This window comes from Rhizoctonia solani, chromosome 9, assembly GCF_016906535.1.
Source record: "Rhizoctonia solani chromosome 9, complete sequence".
NCBI classification, from domain to species: domain Eukaryota; kingdom Fungi; phylum Basidiomycota; class Agaricomycetes; order Cantharellales; family Ceratobasidiaceae; genus Rhizoctonia; species Rhizoctonia solani.
In genome coordinates, this window is record NC_057378.1 from 845,792 (window position 1) to 861,549 (window position 15,758).

The 15,758-nt window shown below is 46.8% G+C and overlaps 5 protein-coding genes across 5 annotated transcripts; 1 reads left to right on the plus strand and 4 right to left on the minus strand.

The window, feature by feature from the left end:
- Nucleotides 1–500: 500 nt before the first annotated feature.
- On the minus strand, nucleotides 501–5,850 carry RhiXN_07809 (Helicase associated domain (HA2); the record flags this gene model as incomplete). The annotated part of the gene is made up of 24 exons (XM_043327625.1): nucleotides 501–704; nucleotides 764–1,163; nucleotides 1,213–1,313; nucleotides 1,365–1,477; nucleotides 1,529–1,644; nucleotides 1,693–1,799; nucleotides 1,847–2,016; nucleotides 2,059–2,160; nucleotides 2,352–2,390; nucleotides 2,452–2,713; nucleotides 2,773–2,876; nucleotides 2,929–3,016; nucleotides 3,072–3,162; nucleotides 3,215–3,309; nucleotides 3,370–3,592; nucleotides 3,700–3,761; nucleotides 3,816–3,965; nucleotides 4,017–4,415; nucleotides 4,483–4,810; nucleotides 4,911–5,088; nucleotides 5,142–5,184; nucleotides 5,237–5,379; nucleotides 5,426–5,537; nucleotides 5,584–5,850. The coding sequence occupies 24 exons, from the start codon at nucleotides 5,848–5,850 to the stop codon at nucleotides 501–503; spliced, it is 3,897 nt and encodes a 1,298-aa protein (XP_043183010.1).
- Nucleotides 5,851–6,552: 702 nt separating this feature from the next.
- On the minus strand, nucleotides 6,553–8,826 carry RhiXN_07810 (5-oxoprolinase (ATP-hydrolyzing); the record flags this gene model as incomplete). Its single annotated transcript, XM_043327626.1, has 9 exons — nucleotides 6,553–6,894; nucleotides 6,952–7,188; nucleotides 7,252–7,339; nucleotides 7,382–7,520; nucleotides 7,578–7,767; nucleotides 7,815–7,966; nucleotides 8,194–8,417; nucleotides 8,463–8,549; nucleotides 8,609–8,826. 9 exons carry the CDS (start codon nucleotides 8,824–8,826, stop codon nucleotides 6,553–6,555), a joined length of 1,677 nt encoding a protein of 558 aa, XP_043183011.1.
- Nucleotides 8,827–9,491: 665 nt separating this feature from the next.
- RhiXN_07811 (guanine nucleotide binding protein-like 2 (nucleolar)) lies at nucleotides 9,492–12,452 on the minus strand (the record flags this gene model as incomplete). Its single annotated transcript, XM_043327627.1, has 10 exons — nucleotides 9,492–9,541; nucleotides 9,592–9,733; nucleotides 10,026–10,192; nucleotides 10,244–10,571; nucleotides 10,616–11,071; nucleotides 11,122–11,421; nucleotides 11,471–11,561; nucleotides 11,612–11,964; nucleotides 12,025–12,167; nucleotides 12,218–12,452. The coding sequence occupies 10 exons, from the start codon at nucleotides 12,450–12,452 to the stop codon at nucleotides 9,492–9,494; spliced, it is 2,265 nt and encodes a 754-aa protein (XP_043183012.1).
- A 552-nt stretch (nucleotides 12,453–13,004) lies between these two features.
- On the plus strand, nucleotides 13,005–13,826 carry RhiXN_07812 (uncharacterized protein; the record flags this gene model as incomplete). The annotated part of the gene is made up of 4 exons (XM_043327628.1): nucleotides 13,005–13,040; nucleotides 13,097–13,141; nucleotides 13,196–13,399; nucleotides 13,452–13,826. The coding sequence occupies 4 exons, from the start codon at nucleotides 13,005–13,007 to the stop codon at nucleotides 13,824–13,826; spliced, it is 660 nt and encodes a 219-aa protein (XP_043183013.1).
- A 253-nt stretch (nucleotides 13,827–14,079) lies between these two features.
- Nucleotides 14,080–14,860, minus strand: RhiXN_07813 (autophagy protein APG6; the record flags this gene model as incomplete). Its single annotated transcript, XM_043327629.1, has 4 exons — nucleotides 14,080–14,198; nucleotides 14,253–14,392; nucleotides 14,447–14,742; nucleotides 14,801–14,860. The coding sequence occupies 4 exons, from the start codon at nucleotides 14,858–14,860 to the stop codon at nucleotides 14,080–14,082; spliced, it is 615 nt and encodes a 204-aa protein (XP_043183014.1).
- Nucleotides 14,861–15,758: the final 898 nt, after the last annotated feature.

Consider the following 15,758-nt stretch of genomic DNA (forward strand, 5'->3'; position numbering starts at 1 on the left):
ATGATCGCCTTGGTGGATTCTTCCGTGTGACATCCCGGACTAATGAGAATCCCTGATGGAAGTCTGTCCGGTAACATGGTAAGATGCTTCACAACAGGCAATATCTGGTATGTGTACAGACTGTCGGCATTGTATACATATTTGTTAAACCGATGGTGGAGGGATTGAGGGACTTAAATGTTGAGTCGCTGCCTTTCGTGCTTTGTTCATGACAGCGGATAGGATCCGAATGCTCGGCAGAGCTTGGCGCCGCAAGCCTTTTTGCGAGACCGACCGGCCCGATCGGTAACGTCGCTGAACTTCTCGATGCGTTTACTCTAAATAGTGAGTGCCATCGTCTATTGAATCTCATAATGTTGGATCTAGAACACAGTTTAACATGTACGGCGCCTTATATGTCTTGGGCAAGCCAAGAAAGTTACAATTTTTCACATAAGAGCCAGGTCCTTGATCATGATCTAACACTCCCTGTCCATTTGGCATTAGCCCTGATACGGCAGTTAGTCTGCTATTGGACTGCGAAAAAGTTCGAGTGCAAGTGTTGACCAAAGATCAGCTTCAGAGGCCGTCTCGGTTTGCTTTGGGCGTAGCCGTACGGCCATGTTGGACGCCAGCCTTCCTTTCAGAGCTTTCAGAGCCAAAAGTGTTTTCCCAGGAACTCGATATTTGAGTTTCCGATCAACTACCACAAGTTCTGATGATGGCTAGACAGAAAATATACTTAGAAGCCGGATATGATTCATTTAGAGTTATTCGAATGCACCTTGAACTCGCAATCTCCGCAAAGGAGAATCAGGGACAGATCACTGGCAGGTCCAGTTTCTGAAGCATACAATTTCTTAGCTTGCCTGTATGAAACATTGGTAAGCGCGTCAGCCAGAGGTCGCCAAGTAACCGGAGCGACTTGCATAAGTGAGAAATAGCAGAGGTACGAAGATTTGAATTCTCGTAGAGCCCTCTTGAAATTGACGGAAGATGGATGAAAGGCTACGGGTCGGTTATTACCGATTGTTTGCATATGCCCAGTTGAAGAGTCTATGCTAATAATTTTGGGGAACATCCCAGCGGTCAAAGCAGCCTCGATTAGCCCAACATTGACGTCAGGGGAGCTGATGGATTCAGGTAGCTGCATGATCTTAGTTCGTTGACGCTGGAATCGTAGACTAAATAAATAATATGAGCGGAAGTTTCGTAAACAGGTAGATGTATCACCGTTTGAACTCTTGACTGAACTCTGCGTGCACGCTCACGAAGGAGCTATCGATCAAATATCCCATAAATTGTTGACGCAGATCTTCAATCTGTTGTAAGTTCTTGAAGGAGGGGTTAGCAATCCCAATGGAGTAAAGCAAAAATGGAATCACCTGGTAACTTAGATAGCTTTCCCTGCAAAACTTCCTTGCGACATGCTGTCCATTGGAAAGCGCACGTTTCCAGCTATTGAAGGCATTAACAAGGGCAAAGAAATCCGAGTTTTCTGGAAAATAAAGTTACACACAACGTCCCACATGATATCAAGGATACTGACCTTTAGCAAACGATAACTTTGCAGCATCAGCCTGTGCCTCGAACCCAAATGGCTTCAAGAATGGGGATTTGGCATTGAGCGTCGCACATATAGTCAAAGCTGAATCCAAGCACCCCCTACGATGTTTCAGTAATGCTTGTCAGTTCATACTGGCGGGAACTCACAATAAGACAGATTGAAGCAGGAACTTCCCCAGATGGACGTCCATAGGTAATTTACTCAATAGACGGCCGAGGTTGGTAATTTGCTCGGTTGTGGTTAGTGCTTTAACCTGGTAACGGGTGAGCACTGGAGCATAGGAAGTCGCAGAATATTTACCTCGATCAACGCGTTAACTGCACGCTGTATGTTGGTTGAGGACGGAGGGTCCAGAGCCCGGGTCAGCACATCCTCGACTGAGCTACCAATTTGGATATTCATGATTTTGATGCGAAGTGCGAGGTCCGCTAGACTCAGACGCAGTATTTCGGGAGTGGGTTGTCCACCATCTGGAAATAAAGTATGAGCATAGGCTCCTTGCCATAACGTACAATACATATACCAGGTTATCGTGGCGACTCTTGGTAAATAAATGGAAGCAAAGTCCTTCTTGTACACGCCCAGCACGTCCACGTCTTTGCGCAGCGTTGCTTCTTGCAATGGTGGTTTCAATCAGTCTGCTTGTTTGCCGCTTTTCGTCAAATCTATGCTTGCGTGTAAGTCTTGCAGCAATCTAGTGGTTAAATATTATAGATACCGCATTTCTTTGTGTTTCCCACTATCGATGACGCAAGTAATATCCTTCGAAATGGTCAGTAACTTTGAAGAGTTGCTACCAGCTCACCCACAGGAATAGTAACACCGGTCTCTGCAATGTTAGTAGCTATACATATTCCAATAATATGAGTTTAATTCTGCCTTTTTGGGTGTCACCAAAAACTCACAAATAACTATTTTCCTGATGCCTGGCGGAGGAATCTCAAACACCGCTGTTTGGCTCTCTGATGGCAAAGACGAATGAAGGGGATATATTCTAAACGCTTGTGTCCCAAAATCCCTATGAGCGCCAAGTATATCGGTCAACTGACGAATCTCGTTCAGACCGGGTAAGAATACAAGAACGGCTGCCGAGTAATTGGAGTGTTTGGAATCTTCAAGACATATTTTTTCGAGAAGTCGCAGAATGAGGTCGTATGGAATCCGTCGCTCATCAAGGTTAACGATGGTCGAAATTGTCGATGGCGTGTACTGCTTGCCTAATTTACTGGGGTCGCGGAGGCTAAGTTTTCTTCGTCCTCGTCCTCAGCTATAGCCGTTTCCTCGGACCATTCGAGTTTCTTTGACTTGGTATGAGCAAAAGCTTTGTTTCCTGCATGTTGTTTAGTTGATAATACCCTAATGAAAGATTGGAGATGACATACTAAGTGCGTACGGTGAGTCATCATCAATTCTCCAATTCGTGAATTCAATCGCATCTTCAAGGTATTGAACTTTGACCGGGAAAGTACGCTAGGTTCAGGGTATGCGTCGGTTAAAGCACCACGACACAAGGGTTGTGGCTTACACCAGGGACCATCAGCACAGGGCAAATATTTGGCCCACCAAAGTATGCCGAGACCTTTTCGGCGTCAACAGTAGCTGACATGAGCACGATTCTGAAAGCGCGGGTTTACTGAATGACTATCAAGGTATGCCGTGTATACATACTTTAGGTCGGGTCGGTGTTTGATCATCGACTTGAGGACAATCAGTAAGAAATCCGACTCAATGGACCGCTCGTGGACCTCATCGATAATAATGTGCTTGAAACGATCCCATGTATCAGCAAGAACGTCTGGGAACAACTGTGTAATAAAACACACCGTAATTTCGTCAAAGGCAGTCCCACCTTTCCCATCGCTCTCCAGCATCCTTAATGCGATTCCGTTTGTAATGAAAGCCAATCTCGTATTTCGCGTTATATTACTTTCCAACCTGACTGAGTATCCGATCAAACTTGACATGGTGCCGACGGCGTTTGGGGGCTCCCCCAGTTCTCGACTGACACGCTGAGCTAGAGATATGGCCGAAATCCGACGTGGTTCACTGCAGTAAATTCGGCAAGGGAGCCCATGGGACAGCTGGTCTTCCATTATGTATGCGGGGAGTTGAGTTGATTTTCCGCACCCTGTCTCACCACTAAGAACTATAACTTGGTTGTCTCGAAGAGATTGTATAATTTGAGAACGAAAGAGGCAATAGGAAGGTCGTTTCTCTGGCGGTATATCAGTAACAGCTCGATAGAGGAAAAGATGAAACGTCATTATACCTTTTGCAGCATTTCCTGGTATGCAGGTGACGCTCGGCGTGCTTCAAAGTCATTCCGCAGGCTCGGCACTTCTCTAAGTGGTGCTTTGGACTTCGTAGCTGAAGAAAAATCTTGAGCAGTGGATGTGGCCGACTTTACCGTTTGATTCATCTGGGACAAAACATAATCATCGATGATAGGGTAGCAGCTGGGAGTATTTACCTTGTATGTACCAGGTGGTGCAAGCTTGGGTTCAAGGATAGTCCGAAGGGTAGCCCAAACTTTCCTGTTTGTCTCGTCTTCCTCGTACTTCCGACGGGTCTCAAATTCCCTCCATAAACTCTGTGCACTCGGTGGTAGGGACCTAATGCTACTTGGCTGTACTGGAACTATCGTTGAACGGAGTCCAATAAACCCAGCTCTAACAGGCGAAGAGAGCGAATGTAGAGCCAAGAGTGCGGCGTACTCTTCGGCTTGTGTCAGAGTCGGACAGGCATCGGGTATGATCCACTCTTGTCCAGGTTTGGAGCGCCAGCGAACCTGAACGGCTGCCCGAGCGACTCGCGTCACGCCTCCAATAGGGCGATATGATACGAGTGCATAGCTGTCTAGTTTCATATTCTTTCAAGAGGGATTTGGGTGTCGCTTGGTTCCAAGATTTTGGGAATTCAAGAGGGTGAACTCTGACAATATCACCCGCTGCTGTAGTTACTTCTGTCGGCATTTCATCCAACATGTGTCCAAAGAAGCCGCCTTCATCAGAGTCAGAATGTTGGTCGATTAAGTTTGTCCCGACCGGAGTAGAATCTGCGGGTTTCTCTAAAAGGCTGGATTCCTTAGGAGCTTCTTCTATATCTGTGCCTTTGGCAGGAAGAGCCGCTTTCGGTGCCTTCAACGAACGCTTTAGTTCGTCATCCTCTGCTACTTTCCTCAGCTGTTGGAAAGAGTACTCCGCATGTTTCTTTCGGAATTCGTAGTCACTCTCCAAAGTTCTAATCTCGCTTCCAATTTCTGGACTTTGGGATCGCTGGGATTGAGTTTGAAGGACTTTGGTTTTCCAAATTTGAGCATATGCAATTGAACTTTTGTGCGTGCCCATTTTGTATTGACATCTACTTCAAGGGATCCATCCGAGTCCGAGTCCGAAAGAGAGACGTCAGCAGCAGGAGTAGCCAATCGAGTAGGATGTTGGCAGGTCTAGTCGCAGGTGCGCTGGGAGCCGGTTGGGGAGCTGGTTGAGGAATTTCGGTGGCGCCATAAGGGGGCAATATTTCTGATCCTCCGTTATTTAATCCTGCCTAAAGAATTAGCTTTCAATGAGTGTTTAACTGAGGAACCAGAACCGACGATTGTCAAAATCCAATTCGTTCTCATCGCAATTTAAAACCAGCTTGGGGTGTTATGAAAAACTGTACAATACCAGAAACCAAAGAGAAACATACCCACTCAATCGCCGAGTCTATGTCAATGTCTGGGATTACCTTTAAGCATTCTTCGATAATCTTCTCCGTGAGACCAAGCCCTCGAAGTGTTCCATAGACAACCGCGAGTCGAGGCAAGACTTTAACTTCTGGTTCTTGGATCACTGTAAAATATAAAATAATGAACCAGGTGGATTGTTTACCACATACATCTGGAGCTAGGTTCCACTGCTCTGATTAATTCAAGGATTCGATCCCTGATGGAGGGATCGATATCGAGTCGCGGTAAAGTCTTGGACGCTCGGCTATCTTGTTCCAATGCCTAAACCCATAATCAAGAGGGATCGCTACTCATGACATGTGCTCACCTTGATAACTCTTAGTGCCTCCCTCTCCGCTTTGGCCTGCTGTTGGTCAACCAGTAACTGTAAAGACTCGATCTCTGCTCGGTCTATGTCATATTCTTCATCGACTTTCTGAGTTTCTTCCGGTATCTTTGAGTCTTGTTTTTGAGACTCGATCTCTGCCTCTTGTTCTTCTTCTTCTGGAGGTTTCTCTGTAACCTTCTTTGCTATGGAAGTCGTTGCAACCTGTCGGGCAACGGGCTTGAGACTCAGCTTTTTCTTCTTAGCCATGCGATAATAATTGTTTTTTGCTATCAATAGGCCAACCTAGTTAGATTAACAGATATGGAATGTTCTGCGATGCCGTCCGCGGTAGTCCCTGTGCGGTAGTTGCAACTCGAAAAAAGGAATCATGGCGTTTAGCCACTTGATTACGTAACCTACGCTGCGATGTTAGACCAGTCACTAAGCCTCTATATCGGTTCCTAGACGGCTCCTAGATATGGAATATGTTTGTTCACTCGAGTTCTCTTTATATAGTTATACTACCTTTTCATCACGTCATGCAATCGAGTTAGAGGCTTAAGGCTATGAACCAATATCTTGGCGAAATGGAACAACGCATATATACGCGCGAACAAATCGGTACTATGAACGAGTGGGGCAAAATTCGAGCCGCATCAAGAACCGTTTGAGCCTGCTAGATCATCGGTTAGACCAATTTGACTAACCTTTTGAGCAACTTGGGTAGCGCTTCAGTCGATCAATTAGACCCAAATGTGGTAAGTCATGGATATCAGACTCGATTGATACATGGGTTCCAAAGAACCCGAATACAGTAGCGATTGTCTACTGCTTGAGAGATCTTTCAACCAGAATCTTCGAATTACAAGGCTGTTTGATGTTCTTTATAACAGATCTCATGCGACTATTCCCGTTCATAAGATCTAACTGCAAATGAACTTCGAAACACCTAACATGATGCAAGCCCCATTAGAATTCCAACTGCTGGGCCGCCCGATCCGCCAAACTACCCCTTGCAGCCCATTCCACCTTCTCACCCGGTGCCAACCACTGTTCCTTCAGTTCGCTCCCCCCTTCCTTGGGTTCTCCCCATCCACCTCCTCCAGGGGTGTGAATCACCAAATGATCGCCCTTTCCCATGAATACAGTAGCCTTCCCTCCGATATTAATCATCCGCGGACCAGGTTTTTCTTCTTCGCCTGCTTCAAGAGTCGGGAGATCGTACTCTTCTCGTGGCTGTTTGATCCATATGTTTTGCCCGCATGCACCAGGTCCACCGCCGGCCATTCCGTAAGGATGAAGTACCCGGCGCTGGGTGATATCTCACTTAAAACATAGCATCGTGATGATATACAAAAAAATGCGTACCTCTGATAGAATGGAAACTTGCATTTCGTGCAGGAATTCGATGTCCCTAATAACGCCGTCTCCGCCTATGAACTCTCCAATCCCACCAGAGCCCTTGCGCAGCGAAAACTCATGCAACAGAACGGGGTAGCGGCGTTCGAGAATTTCGACATCCCCGATACGAGTGTTAGTTATGTGCGTGTGAATACCAGATGTGCCGTGCCATCCGGGGCCTGCACCTGAGCCACCAGCAATAGTCTACGCGGCAAGGAGGAAAGGATAAATAAACGATTAAGACGATATAAAAGGTTGTATGCGTACTTCGTAGTACCCCCATCCTTGCTGGACTTTGCCTTCCTTATCTTTTCCACCAACCCCAAACGTCAAGTTACTTTTGAGGGGGACAAGTCTGTTAGGGTTTTTCGGGTATCAGATATTAGAGCAATCTTACTTTGTGCACCCCTGGCTCGCCGCACAAGCGCTAAATGCCTTTAAGACAACGTCTACGATGCGCTGAGAGGTCAAAACATTCCCTGCACATACAGCTGCAGTTCTCGAGGGATGCAAGAAGGACAAATCGGGAATTTTGACTTTACCAGGAAGGCTTCCATTAGTATATACGTTTTTAAAAGAAGTCAAAGACCTACTTTTAATAGGGACTAGACAACCAGCATTGAGAGGGATATCGACATCCAGCATCGAACGCATGCAGTAGATCACCGCGCTGTGAACAACAGAGATTGGAGCGTTGAGGTTTCCTCGGATTTCAGGACCAGTGCCTTCAAAGTCAAACAAAGCGCTTCCAGACTCTTCGTCGATTTCAATACGGAGGTTCATCTACTGGGTTGTTAGGTAAGAGACCAAGGAGAGGGATTTTGCCTTACAGGCGATCCATCGTCCAAATAGTCCCGGGCCTCGAGCTTGTTCCCGTGTTTCTTTGCGAAGCTTCTTAGTAGGTTTCGAACGGATTGTTCAGCATTGTTACGAATGTGAAGCATGTATTCGTGTACGGTTTTAAGACCGTATTCCTTGATTACTATCACATCAAAAGATTAGTCGATTATACAACAAAGTAAGAAAGTAAACTTGCGAGCGTGTATAAGTTGAATTCCTTTATGGTTTGCCGCAATTTGCTAATACAGAACCTATGCGTCAGCTACACAGGTGCCCTCTTGAAAGATTGACATACCGCCTTCAAATCACTCTCTACATCTCTAATGTTCCTACAACCTGAGCTCCCAGGGTATCTTGCTGGTCTCTCACATAGCAGTTCCCTTAATCCATCTTGATCATACACTCCATCGTTCACAATCTTGAAACTCGTTATTTCGGCACCCTCGTCAAAGATGGAAACCGAAGTTGGAGGCATACTGCCGGGTAGAATTCCACCAACGTCGGCATGATGTCCTCGCGAAGCGGTGAAGAATATGACTTCTCCCGAGGATTCATCAAAGACAGGCGAAATGATTGTTATATCTGGCAAGTGTCTGCTTGGAGTTAATAGACACAGGAAATAGAAAGGTAAGACTTACGAGCCTCCGGCGCTGGGCGAATTAGACATCAATACATCTCCAGGTTTAAGATTCTTTCCGTGTACTTTCATTTGGTACTTGACCGCGCTTTCCAGGTAGGTCATTTTGGTTAAATGCACTATGAGTATTGGACTACGGCAACTTACAAACTCATAGCCCCCAAATGAATAGGAATGAACGGCGCATTCGCGACCAAGTCTCCATCAGGCGCAAAGAGAGCACAAGAAAAGTCTAATCTTTCTTTAATATTTGTGCTAATTGCCGTTTGTTGAAGCATACGGCCCATAGCCTCCGCCACGCCCATGAACCGATTTGCAAAGAGTGTGAGAGTGATTGGATCCGGTCCTTTGCTAGTGTCAGGCATGTTTGAATCTACGAGCCGGATGAATATAGGGATAAATCGGCTTGTGGTGGGCGAGAGAAAGATGATATCAATGGTTTCATGCGCGATGTCATGTGATCGGGATTGCTATAAGGCTCGATTCGCTAATATTAATTGCTTCAATTAGGTGCCAAGTTGAAGCAACCTGATCATGGGTGGAACTGGGACAGTGGCCATCTATATAGTACACAATTGAAGCGAGTACGGCGGTCTTTATGCGAAAAGGTATAGGGATTGGAATATGATACCTGATACGCGAGTACCCGATCGCGAACTGCCCTTGAACTCATGTTCGAATTAAAACGACTTAAAAGTCTAAGAGGGTGGAGTGTCTAGATAGTACTTTTATCGAATGGATGAGAAAGAGATATTCTGGCGATTAGATATCTATCGAGGGACTCTGGATGTGCGGCAATGTTGGTGATATAAGGTTTCTAGCAGTGTACTTTGCTTTGCGATGCATCCAAAAAACTCATAGACAGTGTCTCGGAGGTTCGAAATTGGATAACGTACCAAAATTCTCAGTCCCCTCCCCGGTGGGACCCATGGCTCACAACCATCTCACACATCAGCCCATGTCTTAATTGATCACAAGGCCAGATTTTAGCTCCATTGGTATTTTTCTCTACCACACATCGAATCTGGTTCTACTGGGGATCATCGTACCCTGTAACAGTCGACCTCGCCCGATTGGGTACTATTGTAGTACATTAGCTCGCTATTTATAAATTAAAGGACCGAACTTACAAGGATAGCTGGTAGGAATTCTCTCATCAGGTACCCATCCGAATCTCCTCCGTACAGGCGGGACAACAACAACAGCCAAAGGTCCCGCTGCGCCAATCGCAATCGACCACACGATCGTCGGGTTTTCGTGTGCTTGGTGTCGCTATAGAGTTCAAATTAGGTTCTACAAGTCATCGATAAAGATTATGCGTGTTCACCAAGTAACGAAAGTGTTGGTCACAAACGACATTTTGGTATGGGCAGTGTGAGATTGGTCGACTGTAAGAATTGGTGTCTGCAAATCAGGGTCCACACACATAAGCGCCGAGACGCATGTATTCTCTGTCCATGCGTATACAAGATAATAAAATTCACAACAAAAAACGACTGTTCCAGTACTACTATCGTCGCTTAGCACCCTTTCCTCCCCTCGCCGCTTTTAACTGTAATGAAACCGCAGCCTTTGAACCTGGTGCCTTGGGAGTCTTGCGATCCCGGTTTCGGTTCTTGACGTTTGCAGTAGTAAAGAAATTCGTCGCTTTTTTCTTATTTGTAGTCATTCTTGGGTCTTTCTTGCGGACTGGATTATCCGAATCTTTTTCTTCGTGCGCTGGAGCGGGAGCTAACATGAATGTATTAGACTGGACTTCGAGCATATAATAAAGAGACGAACCTTTGCCCTTGCCCTTATTCTTCTGCGGTGCTGGAGCTTTCTCTAGTTCACTAGCTTCAGACTCAGACTCAGACTCAGCTGCATGAGCAGGCGCTTCAGTCGGGAAAACGTCTTCCCAAGCTAACTCCGCTTCATCTTCCTCTTCACTCTCTTCACTCTCTTCCTCCTCTTCACTTTCTTCTTCGTCTTCCTCTTCTTCGCCCTCGGCATCAACAGAGCCCTCTCCATCCGCATCCTCCTCATCTTCCTCCTGAGGATGGTCGCCTCCTGCCCTCTTAACATCCGCATCCTCTCCCTCAAAGGCATTCCTAACCAAGATCCCTCCAACCTTTTGCTCCACGCCCGGACACCCGCCTTTTCACCCGTTCGCACCTTCAGCCTGCTCTTTTCCTCCTTCCCCTCTTCCCTCGGGGCATCCGCATCGGGGGGTCGAACAAAGAACGGAATCTTGCCCCGGATCCAATCGTTCAACACCATCTTCGCAATCGTCTCCCGATCCGGTTCTCCACCCTTTAATAGCTTTCCCGATTTCCGAGCGAGCGCATCGAGAAATTCGTCGGCGTCCCATTTGGGCTCGTGTTTCTTCCCTTCGACTTTTTCTTCCTCGGTGGCGGTATCACGAAGATGGACATCATACGTTCGCTCCAGATAAACGGTGCGTACACGATCTAAAAGAGCTGGGATATGTTCCGAGGGAGTGGGCAGATTCTCGACGCGGACAACGCCCTTGAGTACTGTGTCTGTTTGCGAATCTTTGGCAGAGACTGGGACGATACCGGGACAGTCGATGAGGTAAATCCGGCGCATGAGTGTGATGTATTGCCACACCTGAGAGCTATATGAGCGTTATTAGGGCGCACGCTCGAAGTCGGACGTACTTTGGTTTCCCCCGGGATAGGTGCCACCCTGCATACTCGTCCCTTTTTCAGGCAGTTGATGACAGAGGATTTGCCAACATTTGGATAACCGATAAACCCAACGGAAATCTGTTTCTTGTCCGAGTGCAGGTTGAGAATTGGCGAAGGAGTTGAATGAGAGAGCCTGTTCAAGACATTCAGATAAGCATAACCGCGATTAGACGGAGCAAGGTCCGACTGACCTTTGCCAAAAGAGTGTGTGAGGCTTGCGTGAAAGGCGAGTGTAGGGTATGTTTTGGACAAAAGGGATACGTATCTTGCCTGGTAATGCATTTAAACGAGGAACATTCAGATGAAGGAATGTACCTACCGTCACCCAGGTGGGCACCAAATCACATTTATTGAGAAGCAAAACCACTTGTTTATGTGACTTTTCTTTTCGCAGGTAGTCCGTAACGGATCTGTACGCCCGGTTAGCTCCAAAACATCAGATCATAGGAGTATTACCCACTTGCACATAGTCCCCAATGGGTCTCTCGCATCCAAAACATGAATAACCACATCGCTACTATCCAATACCTTGTACAACTCTCCGTAAATTCGTCGCGAAGTCCCTTTGGCATATATAGGCTCTTGGTATATCCCATGCGTAGCTTCGTCCGCTTCAACATCTGCTTCGATGTATGGTATGGTGGCCAGAACAGGGAGTTCGGATGCTTCAGCTGTTCCTTCTGCGGGTCCGTCTGCACTAGCAATCGCCAAGTCCTGGAAAGATGCAATGGATGCGTCTAAGCGGGGCCGTTTTCGCTGAGCTTTGGGGCCGAATGTATCGCCGAATGGTTCGGTGTCTACTATTTGAGGGCGCTATGAATACCATCCAATTAATTAGAGTCAAAACGAATAAAAGTGGTCAAGTGAATGCACCTTGGTTCCCTTGGCCGCATCATCCAAGAGTGCCATCGGTAGCTTGTTCCTCTTCAATAAGACCGAATATGGATCATCCTTTTTCTCCGCCAAAGACGTTCTAAAGTGATCCAGGGCATTCTGGGATATGACCCTCGTATTTCCTTTCCTCTCTATTAGCTATAGGTTCCCAATTAATGAGCGCAATACTCACCAAACCATCTCCTATCAGGCTGTACTCTTCCCGGCTTAGTCTCATCCTCTCCCTTTTGAAACGCAGCAGCCTTGATGATCTTGCCGTCTCGGTCTCGCACGGCTTTACCACCGTTGAGCATCTTGACCCGTGCTGCAGACTTGGCATCTCGGTAGAAGTTTTCTCCCTTGACACGCTTCAACGTCATTTTCTTGTCCCCCGACTGGGGACTTTTCTTTGGTTTCGTAGGTGCCATTTGGGGTCGGGGTGAGCGAGGTCAAAATTTGGAAGTATTGGTCATGTGGTGATCGGCGGTGTATTTCAAATTAGAGATGATGAGCCCTGGTTCGATTGATATAGTAGACATGTCCGTCGCATATGAGTCTTGGTAGACGTCGACCCTTCGCAACTATAGATTAAAATTCCAGCTTTTATTCATGATATTGATCATTCGCGCTTATTGATCCTTATGATTCTCGTCCAATGGAAGAGCACTTAATATAGTCATCTCCATAGGTCTGCTGCTGCTCACTGAAATGTTGGCGCCCCTTGCTCTGCACATTCTAGGCCTTTGATAGCACTGAAGGTGCCTGTAGTCCGTTAGCGAACAGTCTCCCCGGTTCGGCCCGACTGCATACATTCGGCACAAATAGATCCCGCTGGTCATATTATTTGGTTTGTTTTTCGAGCAAATTTCTGGTCATGGTATAAATAGCAGAGAGAGAATGAGTGGGGCTCTCTAAACTGCACCACGACAACCAGCGACAGCGCCCATCATCACACTTCATCTCATCGATACTCGCACAACATGGTTCTTTCCAACGTAAGCACCCAAGTCTTCGAGGTAAGATTTCTACTTGTTTTTTTCCATACGATGATGGATGCTCAATATTAACTTAGGGCTCCATTGATCCTTATGATCCTGAATATCACTGGGGCGGAGTTGTAAGTCTCCTTCGCAATCACTTGGCTTTTGTTAGACGTTAATCATATTTGCAGAGTATCTACCCCGAAGGGCCGATTCCAACCCAAATCGAGTACCCTGGTCTACCAGCGGGAACGACTCTCCCACCCGGTATTCCAATTCACCTCGACCATTTCGTCACACCCGCTCCTCCACATCTCGCTCATACACCACTCGAATGTCCCGGCGCACCAAGGCCGGACAAAAAGCCCATGAAGTCAAGTGCAGTGGAGGTTACCGTACGTCTCAACCATATTCTTCATATTTAATCGACCTGACACCTTGCTTTAGCCACTCGGATCTACTTCGAGACCAAAGTATCATAGTGGGCTCTACGGACTCCATCGTCGCCTACCTTCTTCCCGTCCGACATTCGTATATGCGTACCAATGTGTGGAAGGTGGACGCTGGGATCATCTTCCCGAAAGCCTTCGCCCAATGGAACAGAACCTCAGGGTACAAGCTCAAAGCCTCGATATAGCTTCGGAAGAGGCTTGCGAACCCGAAGTGGAGGTAGTGGAATTGCGGGTCTCACGTCCCCGGTATGATTCAAGTACCAATCGTCCTACGGGGGACGAGAAACGGCTAAATACGAATCGGCATCTGAACAGGGCACTGCAGAATTTTCGAGTGCAGTTTGGACAGATGGAGGAGAATGGTTGCTGAAAGAGGTCTCTTATTCACGTGCATTGGGGAGTGTACTTTTGTGTAGAAAGTCTGATTATCACTAGAACAATAGAATATGATAGAGACAAGCCAACCGTGGCTCATGGATTGGTTGGCGCAAGGTTGATTACAAAACTTCGAGCAAACCTAAGGAGAGTCATAGTGCAGTATTTGAATACGCGCCTAAAAAATTATATTCACTCCAAAGAGTAATTCTACGTGAAAATTCAAAGGGAACTATGTACAATTAGGATCATTTTTCCCAAGGGACCCCAATATACTTGGCAACTAATTTTGATCTCTCCTCGGTGTCGATGGGAATTTGGCTTCCAAGCACCCCATATCCATTCAGAAGAATTGCGAGGCGTACCCCTGGGAGTTGTATATTAATGACAATAGGAGGCCAATGCAAAGACCACGGCTCACCTGAGAGCGTCTTGAATTCCCCAAAGGTAACTGGGAACTCAGCACCTGGCATACTTCCATTACGATATGGAACAACTTCCAACTGGGACTGGTCTTTTGACACATTCGAGTTGGCAGCCCTGGCATAGCATGTAAGATTACTATTATATTCTTCAGTTGATGTTACGCAAAGCAGCGTTAAAGAATATGCTTACTTTATGGGCAGCTGATGGTTGACGTTGTTGGAAAGCTCTGCAAAATGGGTCTCCAGTTCTTTGAGATTAACTCCTACTTGTTTCAAATCGACCTCCATCTTTTCCATACGGGCGTCCATCTTTTCCATACGGGCGTCCATCTTTTCCATACGGGCGTCCATCTTTTCCATACGGGCGTCCATCTTTTCCATACGAGTATCCATCTTTTCCATACGATCATCCATCTTTTCCATACGATCATCCATCTTGTCCATACGGGCGTTCATGTTTTTCACATCTCCATTCATTTCCTGCATCTGCTTGCGGCCAGCATGAGTGTGTGAACTGAGTAAATTCTAACAAGAAGTAACTGACCATCCGATGGATGTCCCGAATGAGCTCTCCCACTGGCTCACTTTGATCAACTGGATTCATTACTGGAGGGGATGGTGGGTCGATAGCCTGAGGGTTACCATCAAGAGCCACTTGAATTATGTGACTTACTGTAGCAGAAGTATAATTCGAGAGAAGGTTAACTAAGACAGACAGAGGTAGTAGGTCGTGGAGGAAAGTGGGATGAGTTGGAGAGCACGGAGGGGGTGAGCGGATTAAATACCTTTTGGGAGTCAATATAGGGGGTCGGATGGACCAAATGCAGGGGTGGAGACTGAAACTCCGAAGCGGGCCAAATCAAATTCGCAAGGAGTTGTATGCATCTTGCGTAATACTGATACGCATAAAGTGGTCAAGTGCTTTGATCTCGCACCTACATTTGTCACTTTTTTGGGCATCAATTGCAACAAGAAAAAAGTCGAATTTATCAAGTTTAGTGTTCGCACAGAAGCTTATGATGGCAATTCGATTAATTACGAGATAATCAAATATATATCTACAACTATAGAGGATTGGGAGAGACAGGCGGCGGCGGTTGCTATCGGTCAGGATGGTGCAGACTTGGCCTGGCTAGTAGTGGTAAGCGCCGTTCGATGTCATACCTACCATCCGTGCACACCGGTTCGGTGGTAATCACCGGCTGGTAGGCCACAGACTGATCCACTTTGGCTCACATGGGTTGGCATCGTGGTTTTGGCTGAAAACCGGGGCTCCCGCTAGCATGGTGCCTGACTGACCGGTTTGCGCCAGTTTGCAACCGCCCACTTTGCGGTGTCGGTTATTGCCCTGTCTATGGAGCGCGCGCAGATGTCTGCCGATGACGAAATTGGTACTGAACAGGACCCATCATGGGGTCCAAGTCGGCCCCCTCTCTCAGGTCTGCGGTTTTGATCGTATGATTTCTCCTATGGCTGAATAAGAGTACCAGTACACTGAGCAT